The 16,967-nt window shown below is 39.9% G+C and overlaps 1 protein-coding gene across 6 annotated transcripts in view; it reads right to left on the bottom strand.

Annotated features, from left to right (window-relative positions):
• The window catches only part of NPNT (nephronectin), a 111,558-nt gene extending 94,849 nt beyond the window's left edge, over positions 1–16,709 (bottom strand). For all 6 annotated transcript variants that reach the window (XM_027837448.1, XM_027837451.1, XM_027837452.1 and 3 more), the window contains exons 1-2: positions 16,551–16,709; positions 13,481–13,581 (exon numbers count right to left, since the gene is read on the bottom strand). In XM_027837448.1, coding sequence (XP_027693249.1) covers positions 13,481–13,581; positions 16,551–16,621 — 172 coding nt within the window. In that variant the 5' untranslated portion in view covers positions 16,622–16,709. The remainder of the gene's footprint in view (positions 1–13,480; positions 13,582–16,550) is intronic.
• Positions 16,710–16,967: the final 258 nt, after the last annotated feature.

The following is a 16,967-nucleotide window of genomic DNA, read 5'->3' as shown; positions in this document are numbered from 1 at the left end:
CGAACCTTCTGTTCTCATTTTTAAAAGTTCCTTTTTATTTTATTTTCAGTTCTGAATTCTGGCCCTCCTCCATCCACCTCTCCCACACAGTGAGAAAGCAAGGAAAACAAAACCAGTGAGCAAAACAAATCCCCACATTAGCCAAGTCCCCCCTGCTCCCCACCTCCCTCCCCGCAAATATGCCTTGATCTGTACTTTGAGCCCATGGTTTCTCTCCGTCTAGAGTTCAACATAGCTAACTTCTAGTCGCACGCCTCCCTGAACTTAGTCAGGCTGGGCCCCTTCCCTCAATTCACCCTGCTGTCACCTGAGTTCAGGTCCTTATCACCTCCTGCTTGGACTAATGCAATAGCCCTCTGATTGGTCTCCCTGACTCATCTGCCCCTTCTCCTCTCTATCTTCCACATGGCTACCAAAGGAACATTCCTAAAAAACAAAGGCCAGACAATATTATCCCCCTGCTCAATAAACTCCAGCGACTCCTCTGCCTTTCACAACCCAGATTCAACCTCCTTTTCCAGTCTTGTTTATATTTCTCTCTTTCACCACATGCTTTGGTCCAGACAAACTGACCTATTTGCTTTTCCTCACAAATGGCGCTCCATCTCCATCCATTTGTACTGGCTGTTGCCAATGCCTAGACTAGGCTCCTTCTTCATTTCCTCCTCGGAGAATCCCTTGCTTCCTTCAAAACTCAGGCTAAATGTTACCTCCAGCATGAGGCCTTTTCTGATCCCTTCAACTCTTGGCATTTCTTCCCACATAATTAATTATCTTGTATATATTTGGATGGGGCAATGGCTAGAGCATGGGGCTTGGAGTCAGAAAGATTTGACTTCAAATATGACCTCAGACACTTACTAGCTGTGTGACCCTGTGCATGCCACTTACACTTTATTTGCCTCAGTTTTCTCATATCTACAATAAGTTGGAGAATGAAGTGGCAAACCACTCCAATATCTTTGCCAAGAAAACCCCGTGGACAAAAGTCTATAGGGTCACAGAGTTGGACACAACTGAACAACAACAACAGTATATTTGGTTGTACTTAAATATGTATATGTTACTTCTTCCAATTGAATGGAAGGGGCTATTTCATCTTTGTCTTTGTATCTCCAACATCTATCATAGTGCTTGGCATAGAGTGAGCATTTAACAAATATTTGTTGATTGATTGGCTGGTTGGTCTTTGATCAAAAGACTTCCCAGGCTCATATGCAAGGCCTTTTCATCTCAGTAGTCTGTCAGTTATGGGCCACTAGTATAACCTTTGAGAACTCAAGACCACCTCCATGCCACAATGAGGCAACTGAGCAGAACCTTAGTGGGAGTTTAAAAACTTCTAGTTGTTTATTTCAATGAATAAAAATATCTATATGTATTATATATCTGTACTACACATATACACACATATGTATATATAGATAAATGCAATATGTGTGTGTGTATGTGTGTGTGTGTGTGTGTGTGTTTATAAACACAACACATCACCATAAGGTTGACCACAAGGTGATGAAGGATTTTTTCCTTTCTTTTTTTTGCCATAGTAATTCACACAACCTTACAAAGGTATGAAGGAATGGTGACCTACGTTGTTAAAATTATATAAATATTTATGGCTATTTATGGAAAATATAATTTCACAAGTTACAATGATAATGGCTACCATTTATATAGCACATTAAGGTTTGAAAAGTACTTTACATATATTACCTCATTTGATCATCTCTATAACCAATCACCAAATATACATCATATCTCTATTGTATATACTTTTAATTTTTTTAAAGGTTGATTGTGAGAACAAAGATAAATGAAAGAAGTAAAGCTTTCTTTTTTTTAAATGGAATTTTAAAAACATTTTAGAATTAAAACAATTTAATTATTTCTAAATGCTTCAAATTGACTTATTGAAATACCAGATTTTCTACAATTTTCCTATCGATGTCACGGCTATAAGAAATAAAAAGGTAAACTACAATTTCAAAAATGTATTCTTTGGCTAAGATGCTATATGATCCATGGATTAGTTTCTGGAAGAACTTGTGAGTACTAGCAGGGAAGTCATATGCATCCTTGAGAGAGGTGGACAGCTTGTGGGCAGGAACCCTAAGAAGGGGGGGGAGGGCCTGGCAATTAGACAAATTTCATCCAATCCTATGTCAGCCAGATGTCCTTTTGGGGAGAGGAAAGCAGATGGGTAATGATAAAAGATGCTAACTCCTCACCCTCTGCCAGAGGGATTTCAGCAGCCTGCTGAAAACAGAAAAATAGGTGGGATTCTTGATGAGCTCTACTACAATAAAGGGCCATTTTAAGAATACCTAAGTGGTATTTCTCTTCCCTATCAACAGTTTCTCCATCTTAATAAAGCCAAGTGGCCATGTAGGAAGGTTCTTCTCAGCAACCAGTTCCCCTTCTCCCTTTCTCACACAGGCATTCTGTTCATTTGATCCAATGACTAAATTACACCTTCATATTTTTGGTCCTTTCATCAAAATACTATTGAAGTTCCATTAAAGTCTCTGAAATTCCTGTATTTTCTGTCATGTTTGCTTCTGGGCTTGTTACCCTGTCCAAGCTTTATAGTATTACTTCAGTCATTGAGTTTAGAAAGTACCTTTCAAAGGACCCTATTCACTGTGAAATTTTTTGATTAATTCTTAAAAATTAAGTCCATCAAGAATCGTCTTTCTTTAATATTTTAAAAGATCTTTGATTTCGTTGGTCTGAAAGCTTCCTCCATAAACATAAATCATCACTCCTTCGTACCGTAATAGACAGTATTCAGGAATGGCTGTAGCCAAAAGAATTCATCAGATGGGGCCAAATCTCAGAGATGCCCAATGTACGTCTTTTCTGTCTCTCTCCTCAGCTCTTTCTAGAGGATATAGCACAAAACCAAACTTTGTTGGAGGGATGTTTCATTACTCTTCTTACATATTAAGTAATTGCTTCAAAAGGCATTTAATAGAGAGATGAAAAGCAGTAAAAGGGAATAATGCTAACTACACTCACTATAACAGGTAGGGAAATGCACACCTGAGTTTCTGGAAGCTTTTCAAAAGATTTTGTTTTGCACAGCAAATACAAAGTGTGGTCCCTTCCTTTAGACTGGAAAGAATCTGGCAATGCCACATTATAACCTTTTTAAAAAATAAAATGGAACGTCCGATGACAGGTAGTTGATAGATCTGACAATCAACCTCATAGAAACGGGACTGTGTCCTTTCATTTGACCCCCCCATCTTGAGATAATAATGATAATAATAATAATAGAATAAAAATAATATGTAGAATTTTTATAGTGCTTTAAGGTTTACTAAGTGTTGCATTATATTATCTCACTTGATCCTCACAATAACTCTGTGAGGTAGGGGCTATTATTATATTCACTTTTCAGATGAGAAAACAGAGGCTAAGAGAAGGTTAAATGACTTGCTCAGGGTCATACAGCTCATAATTGTCTGAGGCAGGATTCACACAAGGGTCTTAATTCCAAGCTCAACAATACTCTGCATTATTACTCCTGGCTGCCTAGTTAAGTATGATTATATTCTTTCATGGGAGGCCCAAAATCTGCATGGATCAATTATAACATTTGTGGACATTAAAAATTAGTAGATACTGAATTATACAAAATTAAGGGAAAAATATGAACTAAAAAGTGAGGGATGTTACAAAGAAGTTAGTTATATCTGGTAGGACATAGAACTATATGACTTCTGAGATCCCTCACTCCTCACTCTAAGATTCTCTGATTCTATTTATACTCTCCATTCTCAAAGACCACCTAAAAAAGACCAGCCTAAAATGTCATGTTTTCTGGCTAAAATTTTATTTTGCAATTCCAAGACCATTTAAGATTTCAAAGAACAAGATGTACTTAATCTCTTTAAGGAGGGTAATAGCTTAAAATACATTCCAATTTTAATATAAAAAAGGAAATTCTTAAGAAAGATATTCAGTTCCTTAGGATTCAGGGTTAGTGCTAAAAAAAAACACACACACACACACTTCAAGGGAGATTCTAAAATAGTCTACACTGCAGGGGTTTTTAACCTGGGGTCTATGAACTTACTTTTTAGAATTTTCTTTATAACTATATTTTAATTTCATATTTTAATATAAAAGGTTTTACACAAACAAAATCAATGCAGCCAAGATTAGAAGGAAAGCAGAAAACTGGGAGGGGAGGGAGGAAATTTTATAGCAAGCTTCTCTGATAAAGGCCTCATTTGTCAAATATATACAGAACTGAGTCAAATTTATAAGAACATGTGGCATTCTCAATTGATAAATGATCAAAGGATATGAAAAGGCAATTTTCAGAAGAAGAAATCAAAGCTATCTATATTCATATGAAAAAATTCTCTAAATCTCTAGTGATTAGAGAAATGCAAATCAATACAACTCTGAGATACCACTTCACACATTAGATTGGCTAATATGACATAAAACGAAAATGTTAAATGCTGGAGGAGATGTGGGAAAATTGAAACACTAATGCAGTGATGATGGAGTTGTGAACTGATCCAACCATTTTGGAGAGCAATTTGGAACTATGCCCAAAAGGCTATAATATAACCAGCAATGCCACTACTATGTCTGTATCCCAATGAGATAAAAAAAAAAAACAAAAAGGAAAAGGACCTATATTCACAAAAAATATTTATAGCAGCTCATTTTTGGTGGCAAAGAATTGGAAATTGAGGGGATGCCCATCAACTGACTAATGGCTGAACAAATTGTAGTATATGATTGTTATGGAATACTATTGCACTCTAAGAAACGATAAGGAGGATGGTTTCAGAAAAAAAACATGAGAAGACTTATATGAACTGATGCAAATAAAGTGACCAGAACCAGAAGATCATTGTAAACAGTAAGGGCAATATTGGAATGATGATCACCTGTGAAACACTTAGCTACTTTGATTAATATAATGATCCAAGACAATTCTGAAGGACTTATGAGGAAAAATGCTATCCACCAAAAACTGATGGAGTCTGAATGCAGATTCAAGCATAATTTTTTCCTTTTTTTTTTTTGCAACATGTCTAATATGGACATGTTTTATATGATTTCACATGTATAACTGATATCACATTTCTTGCCTTCACAATGGGTAGGGGAGGGGTAGAAAGGAAAGAATTCAGAACTCAAATTTTTTAATGTTAAAAATAAGTGATAAATTTTACAATGGGAAAATATATTAATAATTATATATTATAAAAATATTTCAATAAAATTTGTTGCCATTATACTCTTATTGATTTTATTAGATGTATTTAAAATATTATTTTGAAAAGGGGCCTATAAGCTTTACCAGACTGCCAAAGGGATCCATGATAAAAATAGCTAGCATTTATTTAATACTGAGGTTTGCAATGTACTTTTACATGTATTTTCTCATTTGATCCTCACAAAAATTCTTTGGAAGTAGGTGCTATTATTATGTCTATTTTTGTTGGGGTTTTTTTGAGTGGAGGCTAGGCAATGGTGTTAAGTGACTTGCCCACAGTCACACAGCTAGTAAGTGTTATGTGTCTGAGTCCAGATTTGAACTCAAGTCCTCCTGACTCCAGGGCCAGTTCTCTATCGACTGCGCCACCTAGCTACCCCTATTATGTCTATTTTACAGATGAGGAAACTGAGGCTGAGAAAGGAAGTGAATTGCTCAGGGTTTTACAGGTAGTGTCATTTGGGGGGCGGGATATGAACCCAGGTTATCCTGATTCTTCGTCCAGGACTTAGTCCACTAAGCCACTATAGCACCACATACACACACACAACTATAGCAATGATTTTTACCTCCATCCTTGAGGAAGGATCAGATTCCACGTTTACATTCTCAGAATTGGAGCAGAGAATACTAGGAGCATCTGTGTATTAACAGGTCTTAATGGGGCTCCGGAAGGTAGGATTATCAGGATTACCCCAGAGATCAGAACAGCTGTGAAAGGTTAAACACTATTTCAAAAACTGTGACTCAGCTGCTAATGACCAACGGGCAAACTTCAGAATGGTCACCTTTTTTGCTGTTGTTGTTTGCTTGCTTTTTAAAACTGAGTCATCTTTCTACAAGGAAGTTTTCTTTAAAAAATCCTAAGTCCTAAGTGATGACTTTTAGAAGTTCTCCAAAAATCAAAACCTGAAACCAAACAAAAGGATATTTTGCACATATCCTAGGCTCAAAACCTTTAAGTTCTTATCATCTACAGAGAATTAGAAACTTTGTGGACTGAGCTTCTGTTTTTTTTCCCCCCAATTGATAAGGTTAAATAAAGCTGGTTTTTAAGCAAATGAAAATGTCTGTTGAGTGCCAGGGGTGGGTGGGGGTTGGTACTGGCAAAGGTGTAAGAGTTTGAAAAAAAAATACACACACACACACACATATATTTATATATATATATGTATATATATCCATGACACACTTTTAAGTTTAATTTGCATTCTTACCATTTTCTCCTTCACTTTCTTAAACCTAGACAATCAACAAAACAATCAATGAAGCCCTGACTTTAGCCTTGGGGATTTCTGAGGAATAAATGCTCACATTGAAAATTTAACAATCAGCCTCCAGCACACCCAGCTTGTCTAGTATAGAACTGGAGATTTGGAAAATTGAAATAGTTTCATTTACTTAGGGCTATCCAATATTAAAACAGGAGTCTTTAGCAATAGAAGTGGAAATTAAAACTACTCCTTATGAGGTTAATTATTTATCCCTGTTGTTCCCTTCTCACCCAGAAACACCCCCTGGCAATGCTGCCCTCCTGTTCCTATTGATTAGTTCCTTCCAACTTGCCATTTAAAGGAGGGGCCTAAGCAGTCCATCCATCATTCCTCTTCCAGCTGGCCTTCTGACTCTGGCCTTTGTCCCTGTGTGGGTACCTTCTCTCCACTTCCACCCCAGTGTTTTTCAGCTCCCTCCTGTAGAATGTCTGCTTCTTAAGGGCAGGGGTTGTCTTTCTTTTTGCTCGTATTTATAGCCTCAGCACTTAGCACAGTACCTGGCACACAGTAAGTGCTTAATAAATGCTTGTTGCCTGCCCATTTGTGAGAAGGTCTGCTCCTGGCTGGGATGTATATTAATGACATTAATCTTTCTTGGATAGCTTCAACATGTTTCCAAACTTCAGCTGGTTTCATTCATTGGCACCAGCTTTCCAGTAGCCTTCTTACCAACTTAAGGTGGTTAGTGGAGGGCTAGTGGGGCAGCTAGGAGGCACAGTGGCTAGAGTACTGGGCCTGCCCAGAGTCAGGAAGAACTGTCTTTGTGAGTTCAAATCCAGCCTCACACACTTATGAGCTGTGTGACCCTGGGCAAGACACTTACTCCTGTTTGCCTCAGTTCCTCATCTGTCAAATAAACTGGAGAAGGAAATAGCAAACCATTCCAATATCTTTGCCAAAAAGCAAACAAACAAATAAAAACCAGATGAGGTCACAAAGAGTTGGACACAACTAAAACAAAAAAAAGTATTGCAGAGTGGGAAAGAATGATTGCCTTGGAGTCGCAGGGCCTCAATTTCCTCATCTGTAAAATGAGGGGAGTAGAATGAGTAACCAGTAAGGTCCGTTCCAGCAACAGATCTATGACCTGCAATCCTAGTGACAAAAAACCAGAAGTTTCTGATTTAGAGAATTTTCATGCAAAGTTTGGGTTAGTTTTTTTAGAGGGGAGAGGGAGAAAAGAACTTTAAGGAGCAAAGATTCATTCTGTGTTTAGATCTTATATCAACTCAAAATCTCCAAGTGAAACACAAACAAACCTACATTTTACCTTATCTTGTGAAGAAATGATACAAACCACCCTATTTCATATAATTTCCTTTGGAAACCACAAATTGCTTACTGTCAGCCAAAATCTAGAAACTAAATAGCTCTGTTGAAACCTGGAGCCAGATTCATGCGGTATGTGGTATGGTGTGTGTGTGTGTGTGTGTGTGTGTGTATGTGTGTGTGTGTGTATTTTCACATTTGTACAATGCTTTCTTATACAGAATGGCTACCACATACATGGCCAAACTTGTGAGCAAAAATACTGCGGTCAGAGATTACTATAAGAAAACATAAGACCTAAGTATTCTGCATGTTTTTCTAAGTATTCCAGAGAAATCCCTTAACCTATAGATCATCCTAAAAGCCAGGCTTTAAATCCATTTCCTCTAGTATGAATGAGTAACTTTGGCCTGAGCTCTCCATTAGCTTCAATGAAGTACAGGAAATGCTAATATGGTTAAAATCAACTATTTATTAAGATACTGAAAAGCTTTAAAAGCAGAGAAATGGTACAAATTAGGAAGCAAGAATATTTTGTGACCATCAGTTGAAACTATTTAAGCAGTTGCATATTTAATACAGCCCCCAAGTGGCTTCACTCTAGGACTCTTTGTTTGACCTTGGACAAATTATTTCCCTTCTAAACTTTAATTTCCTCATTTATAAGGTTAACAAGTTGGGATCAGATGATCATCATGGTCCCAAGCAGCTCCCAAAACTGATCTCATTTGTAATCCTAGGTATTTATTCTGTTTTATGCATTTTAAAACATTATTCTGAGAAGGGGTCCATGGGCTTCATCAGATTGCCAAAGGGGTCTAGACACACAAAGTACCTAAGAACCCCTGAACTACAGAACAGAGCACAACAAATATGAGACAGCATGTTAGCAACTTAAAAATAACATGTGATTTGTTTACTTGCCACATATGACTCTCAATTCGGAGATCTAAAGAGAGGTCTCAGTAAGGCCCAACCAATATCTATTCATAAAAGCATCCATGCTCGGGAGTCTGGAACGTAGGGCCCATTAGAATCTGCTGAGCACTCCAGCTAATGATTTTTTGAATTTCTATTTTGAAATAAAAGAACAAGGTCATCTTCCATAGAGTGACCTTGGCACTCAAACTTCCTCTCTTCCTTATAAGCATATCCTTAGTTGGCTGAAATTTAGAAACTATCACTTTAAAAAGAATTTTTTAAGAACTAAATTTCCTAATCTCTGCCATTTTCCTATGGGGGACCTCTAATGTCACATTTAACTATTATAAGACAACTATTATAAATATTATTAACTATTATAAGTAAATTTCCCATTACTAAATGGAGTAACGCTTTGAACTTTCCGAAGGACCATATAAAATGTAAATGGTTTTCACAGATTTTTTTTCCTGATAAGCTTCCTCTGAGATGGTCAGAAATGGACTACCTAGCCAGTGTTTATACAATTGTCTAAGGCATGCAAAATGCTTTACATATGTAACCTCATTTGATCTTCACAACAACTCTAGCAGGTATGTGCTATTATAATTCCCATTTTACATATGAGGAAAATGAGGCTAAGAAAGCCTAAGTGACTTGCCCAGGGTATCTGAGGCAGAATTTGAATTCAAGACTCCCTGACTCCAAGTCCAGCACCCTCTGTGATACCCACCTTACTCCTTCTTATAGATGGCAAATTAAAAAGTCAAGTGACTTCCACAGCTTCAACTAGGGCTAAAATCAAGGATTCCTAATTCATGAGCCAGTGTTATTCACTATTAGGCTCTATTCTATTCATATGGAGTATTCTCCAACTCCCTACATATGTCTTCCGTATTTGATTGTTCCAACAAATCAGAACATTCACAAAGCTAAATGTGGGAATTCTGTAGAAGTAGGGCCCCCACATAATTATGAAACACATAAAAATATAGTGGGAGGATTCCAACTAATACTCTAGCATCTTCAAATGGGACAGTGAGTGTGCTTGTGCGCTAGTTTTGAATGTACAAGAAATGCATGGGATTCTTAAAGAAACCACAGATGAAGCAAAATCAATCTCCTCTCATTAAAAAAAAAAAAGCTAAACCACCCTGTCATTTTAAATGCTGCCAGTAGACCCAAGGAGGAAGTATTTGGCCCTTCTTTCTTCAAGAGTGGTTTTATTCTATGGCGGCAACCCAGAAAATCTCAGAGTTATTTAATGTTTTTCAAAAGAAACAAGAAAAGTTGTCATGCCCAGCGAGTTCTGAAAGTGGACATAATCCTGGTCTTTGCTAACTTTGCTTCTTGGTGACATAAACTTAATTTTCAGTGAAGCAAAATTCCATGAGCTTAAATCCTAGGTTACATAGGGTTCATAATTATTTCGAGTTATGAATATGTATGTGTATACATCTATAAACATTATTTTTGTTCTGAGAGGCAGAAAGAATAATGAGAGGAAGGTCACACTTGAAAAGGTGCTTCCCTCTTCTAGTAAGTTCAAGTATATAAGTAAAATGAATAATGAGAAAAAGAGTGAAAAAAAGACTGCAAAGTATGAAAACAGTCAAGAGCATGACAGTCTTTGAAAGAAGTAAAGTTGAGAATCATCCAAAGGGCAATGGAAAAACCCATAGTGGTCTATGAGCTGGAAGAATATTACAAGGAAGGATTAAGGAGATGTGATATGAAGGATGTCATAGGAGAAATGGGTGAACAAACAAAGAAAGGGGTTGTCTCAGTTATTTATTAGTTGTGTGACCTTGGTTAAATTTCTTCATCTGTGAAAATGATGTGGCTGGACTTCATGGCCTCTAAGGTCCCTTCTAGCAACTACAAGCCTATAATTCACTTGTATCCCTGTTATGTCAAGAGATGTGAGGAAAGTCAACAACTCTTTGGATGGACTCCACAGAGTGAATTTATGGGAAGGAATGGAAGAGTCAAACAGGACAGATAGGCATAGATGAATTATGATCTGATTGCATTGTAGGAGGGAATATTCACATAGATAAGTTCACAGATGGCTGGAGCCTCATTTAAAAAAGAATAATTCCTTAATGTGAAAAGTACTAGATATTACAACATCTTGAGTTGCTACAATTATCTCTCTGTGTAGTAGACATGGAATCAGGAAGACCTGAGCTCAAATCTGGCCTCAGACACTTAGCTGTGTGATACCGGGCAAGTCTCTTAATTCTCCTTAGCCTCGGTTTCCTCCTGTGTAAAATGGGGATAATAATAGCACTTATGTCCCAGGGTTGTTGTGAGGATCAAATGAGATAATATTTATAAAGTGCTTTGCAAACCTCATAGTGCTATATAAATGCTGGCTATTATTATTGTTACATAAGGGTTTGGTATTCAAAACAGTGTTCTTAATTCTTTAATCAATGGGTAGAACAAATTGCTGTGTTCTCTAATATCAAAATAATAAATATATGCACATGCAACTGAACAAAGATGGAGGATGAAAAGGTGTGGAAGTCCACTTGTACCCATTTACCCTGCACCATGATAGGGTCTTATAGCTATTTTGGTGGGCCACCCACATTCTTATTCACAGACATTCTTCTAATACTTCAAAAGGGATGGAAGAGATACTAAGCAGACTGTAGCTGAAGATTTGGCAGACATCCAGAACATGACATGTGATGGATCGCTACTTAGGCATGCACCTCAGAGGGAACACCAGCTCAAACTTCCATTACTACGATACTTATGATAACTCGTTTAGGACTAATTTTTTAACATCTCCAATGGAAACATTAATAAAAGTTAGAATATAATTTCTGACTTCTCCTAAAGATTTTTTTTATAAGAGGCTATCATGTCCCCAATAGCTGTTAAGAATATTATCACAGAAAGACCTGCTCAAAACCAGCATGGATTCTTCAACTTCACTTTGTCACTGATTATTACAAGACTTTGAAAATAATTCACGTGCAGAAATTCCAAGTTAGGGGAAAAGGGACATGGGAAAGAAGAATTGTGGAACAGCTGGAGATGCCACCTCTGGCATTCCATTGAGAATGTGGTGGCCCTCCAAAGGGCACATGGCGCTCTCCACTTAGAATGCTCTAACAGCACATTTTAGCTAAAGCTACATGTACTCCTAACTCCTCTGCCTCAGAGTAAGGCTCTCTCCCCTCCTGCTCCTGGGCATCTTGCCAACGTGGCTGCTTATTCTGGGTGGAGCTGAGGAACTATATTCATCCAACTTGCCACTGGGATTCACGATGGAAGTTCTCTGGAAATGGAGCTATCAGCAGGGCAACAAGAAATCATCGCCACCCCTTGAGAGTAACTGCACCAGCTGGCCACCCAAGAATAGAGGGAGAGAAGAAGAATTGGTTGCTGCCAGCACCCCCTCCCTCTTCTTGCCAATATAGGGTGCCTCTGAGGTCAACATCTCTGAGCTAGCACCTTCTTATCTGGCCCTATGCTAGAAGGCCACAAAATATCCCCCAGCACCTTTCTCATTTTTGGTCACCATCCCCTTTATTTCATATTGATAAGGCATAATATTATTACTGCTTTGCCACACCTACTCTTTAAATATCCTGAACGTGCTACAAAATAAGGCTAAATAGGCAGTCTCATCAGCATGAGTAAGCCTCATCACAGTCTCTCTCCACTAAACTTAATAAAGGCATGAAGTTGAAACCATCCCAGAGCTTAAAATTGCTACGGAAACTCCTAGCTTTTGTGCACATAAGTTTGCTTTAATACTTCACTGTCACTATACCTCTAAGACGGGATCCTTCCTTTCCAATTCTGGCCTCCTTGCTTTCCAGTCTTTCAGTTGATCTGTCTTCTGAATTATGGCTACAGAGCATATTTGCTACCAAATGCTAATCTGGCATTGACAAATTTCCAGGGTTGGCATGCCCAGTCCAATCCTCTTAAGTCTTGGAGATATCCTAGGGATCCCAGTGCTCAGGTGAACAATTCTTTGATCATCACTTAGATAGCTTGGTTTATGGAGTGGGGATGCCTAGCTTTAAAAGTTTTACATTAAAGGAATAATGTTGTAATTCTGAATTTGACCTTCCTCAGCTCATGTGATATAATCTTAAATTTGACCTTTCTATAATTTTTTTATGATCATGGAAAAAGGGAAACCAATATCTTAACTAGGCACAGGTTAAATGGCTTTGATTTAACAATACAGAATTAATTTGGAACTGGTATTTCTTTTAGTTGCTATGAAATTTGACTTGTGTTGGGTGAGCCATTCAGATTGTACTGCATGGCTTCAAGAAAATGTTTTTTTGTTTTGTTTTGTTTTGTTTTTTCCTAAATGGGCCACCTTACGTTACACAGCAGCTAAGGCAAATACTGTATCATAGTCATCAGGTTCAAGGTTTATTTAATGTAAATACAGTCTAGACTCATTATCTTGCCCCATCTTGAAGCCTGGAGCAATGAGAAGCAAATTTGATGAGAAAGCAAAAGCTAGAAATATTAAGGACAAACAATTAAGTGGGAAGTCCTGGGTGGTTCTCTATGAACAACAGAATTGGCATCATAACGAAGGTAGGTCAGGTTGGGAAAGGGCAAGATAAGGAACCCGAGACTGTACGTGAAAACTTAAACATCAGACCTGCACGTGCCAAGCCCTGTTCAGTAATAAGCCCAGCACTGTATAGAGTGAAAGCCATTAATGACTGTGACAAGCCCCTCCTCCCAGGTGGCTAAAAGCCCCAGCAGTGACAATACTCACGTTGACACTGTCCCCATGACTGGCGAGCCCAGCCCCAGCAGCAATCAATCCTACTGCCATAGCGGCATAGTCCAATGGAGGACACTATTTGCCTGGGCCACCTACAAAAAAGGAAAAAGAAAAGAAAAACCAGGTAAATACATTTTGGAGATTAAAAACAACTCCATGAATTTCTTAGAAATAATATAGCATATATCTCTCTGCTAAGCCTGTCATCTATGGAAATTTTAAAAATCAAACTTTCAGGTAATATTCATTATGACCTAACTCCCACAGTGAAAACCTCAAATAGGGGGTAATCCCTCCCTAGAAGAAGCTAAAACAAATTATCTTGGATACTCAGTGCCCAAAGTCATAGGATGAGTGTTAAAACCTTGTTCCTAATGACCTATTACTACCAATGGAGAACAAAATCAAAAGCTTTGACTGATTCCACACAAACAATTAAACATCAACCATAAATTTGCCAAAACAATGAACAAAAATAATCTTTACTTTCTCTCTTATATAAATGAGAAGAAAAAAAAAGAAAGAGATTATCTTTCCCCACCCTGGATATAGTGAGAATAAGATAGTAGGGATTTGAAGAGATTCCTTTTAAAAGTTCTCCACCAAAAGCTCTTGAGAAAAAATCTTAGCAACAAGACAAAAAAGTTTACAAAAATTTTCACTAAAATTGTCCTGGAGATAACTGACTAGCTAGAAAGAAACAGAACGTTTTCTTTTCTGTCAATAATCCTTACTGTTTTCCTCTTTATGCAGTGTGACAAAGTAGGTTGTAGAACGATTGCCGAAGAGTGTAAATAGAAAGGAGTCTGAAGACTTCAGTCTGAGTCTTCCTAGCTCTGCCTACTTACTAGCCAACGTCTAACCAAGAGCCTCAGTTTTCTTATCTACAAAAGGGCTTGGAGTGAGGGAGCCCTGAGTTCAAATCTAGTCTCAGACACTGTGTGTGTGTACCTGTGTGAGAGAAAGAGAGAGACAGAGAGAGACAAAGACAGAGAGTCACTTAACCTATGCCTGCCTCAGTTTCCTCTACTGTAAACTGGGGGATAATAACAGTATTTACCTCCCAGGGTTGTTGTGAGGAACAAATGAGATAATAACATTTGTAAAGCACTTAGGCACTTCCCTTCCTTTATCTGACCCACTTGTTCTAAGCATCAGATGAGATAAGGCATATGAAAGCGCTTCATAAAAAAAGCTCTAAACTCTTAACTGTTGTGTACTATTAAAAGATGCTATTATTATTAGTGCAAAGCTAAAAGTAACAAACCGAAAATATTTCATTATATTTTGACAGCTAAAGGATACACAGTAGGCACTTAATAGAAGGCCACAGGTCATTGATTGATTTTCATTTTTTTATACATTCTTCCTTTGGACACTTTTTTTTGTTAATGTTTTCTCCAGCTAAGCTTAAGGGATTTTCAGTATATACATATGTATGTGTATGTGTGTGTGTGTATACATATACATATATGTATGTGTATATATATATGGTTATGCCTATTTCTGATTTTTTTAAAAAAAGGTCCATAAGATTTCGTGCAGATGTGTATTTGATGAATTCCTAACTGGAATCGAAAGTGTAAAAACTGCATTGAACTTGTCTATATTGGACTCGGAGTAAAACAGAACAATACACTTAGTCTATTTCTCCTGCTAGAAGTGTTCTCTTTACTGTCCCACCAAAAAGTCCCCCAAACTTTCTATTTCCCTAGGCCATGAATGTACATCAAGTGGCTGCACTTTTTTTTTTCTTCAAGTCTTCTTAACTACCCCCACCCTTACCCCAGTCCGCCTGCGTCCTCAGTAGGAACAAGAAAGCAAACCCAGCGTGGCAGGTTCCTTCCAAGACTGCACAGGTAAACCAGGTGTGGACTGTTTCTTTAGGGGGCAAGCAGGGAAGGGGGTAAGGAGGCGGGGTTCAAATTCCAGGAGCAGCTAAACCAGCCTAAGAAGAGGAGCCCTGAGGCTGTGTGACCCTCTCAGAAGCGCCCAGGGCTCCAGACACCCTTAGCTGATTCACCTGGAACGCAGATCCAAGCAGCGGCTTAGTCTGTTCTCCGGCTGTCCGGAGTTAACTAAGCGAGCGCACAAACACGCACTGATCAGGCCCTAGCAAGAAAGGGCTCCCCGGCGGCGTCAACTGCGGGCGAGCCCGGCAGCTGTTCCCGACCGGCTGGAGGGAGGGCGCAGTGTGCAGGAAGTAGTGCGCCCCAGCTGAGTGACAGTGCGCAGCCTGGGGAGAGTTGTTCAAACCTGTCAAAGCACGCAGATGGCGGGTCCCTGTTAGGTGCAACATTCATTATTCAAGTACACAGCACACACTCCGGCCCCAACCTCATACCCTTGGTTCTTTCCCCCAGGGGGCCAGTGTCCCTTCTCCCATATTTTCGGGACATGCTTTCAGCCTCCGACTCTTTAGAGGAGGAGAAAGAGGGCCAGTGGATGAGGCATCTTCACCAGAGCCCTCAGGCTCTTCCCGTCTAGTCCGAGTGTACTTGGGCCTCTGATAGTGCCACGGAGAGATTTACTGGGGGCTACTCAGAAGTTTCCCTTTCACACGGTAGAGAACGGTGAAAAGTGGACTAACGTCCTAGGGCAGTGAGATGGTCCGGGGTTCATCTGCTCGTTCGGAACGCTCCCCTCCACAGGAGATGAAGGCATAGGCTTTTTTTAGTTAGAGCGCACAGGCTGGGATCCTTCCTCGCCAATAATCTTCCCCCTTCTCCCAACTGGGGGCGGGGGAAGAGATGTAACCGAGGGACGGTTGGACGCCTTGCAGCCCGCGGCCCCCACCCGACCACTAAGTTATTTGCCCCGCACAGGTGGCTGTCTCGTACCTTCAGTCCGCGGTGGTGAGACAGGCTTGCAAACTGCCGGGTAGCAAGGGACTTCATGCATTTCTCTTTCCCCAGCTCGGGTATGTATAGGGTCCCGACCTCAGCCGAGGCTTTAACAAACGTCTCCCTGACCCGAGTGGAGGGCCGAGAAACCCTTCTCCCCCAGTCACGGTCCCCTGCCTCCCGAAAGCTGCGGTTCCCCTCCACGGGGTTCGGCTTACCTTCCATCGAACTCCGACGAAGCCTCCAGGTAGAGCGAAGACGCGAGCACCAGTCCCAGGAGTAAATCCATGTCTGGAGGGGAAGCCCTCCCGAGAGGGTAGCCCGGCTGGGGCTCGAGCAGCGCAGAGGAGGTAGCAGCAGCAGCGAGGGAAACAGGTTGGAGGGGAGGAGCAGCGCTGACAGTCGGCGGGGCCGCCGAGAAGCGCACGCTCCGTCCTCAGCCCTTCTCCCTCTCCGAGCTGCCAACTGCAGGGGTCCCCCTCCCGCAGCTCCTGGAGCTCGGGGGCCAGGAGCGTGGAGGAGAGCAGCCTGAACCGCTCTGGCCAGGCGCCCGCAGCCCCTCTACGGTTCTCTCCCGGAGAGAGGGAGGCGCTGCAGGGGAGGGAGGGAAAGAAGGAGGGAGGGATGGGGAGAGG

Source organism: Vombatus ursinus, unplaced genomic scaffold, assembly GCF_900497805.2.
Source record: "Vombatus ursinus unplaced genomic scaffold, bare-nosed wombat genome assembly UNPS02014821.1, whole genome shotgun sequence".
Classification (NCBI taxonomy): Eukaryota; Metazoa; Chordata; class Mammalia; order Diprotodontia; family Vombatidae; genus Vombatus; species Vombatus ursinus.
This window is presented reverse-complemented; position numbering and strand designations above follow the sequence as displayed.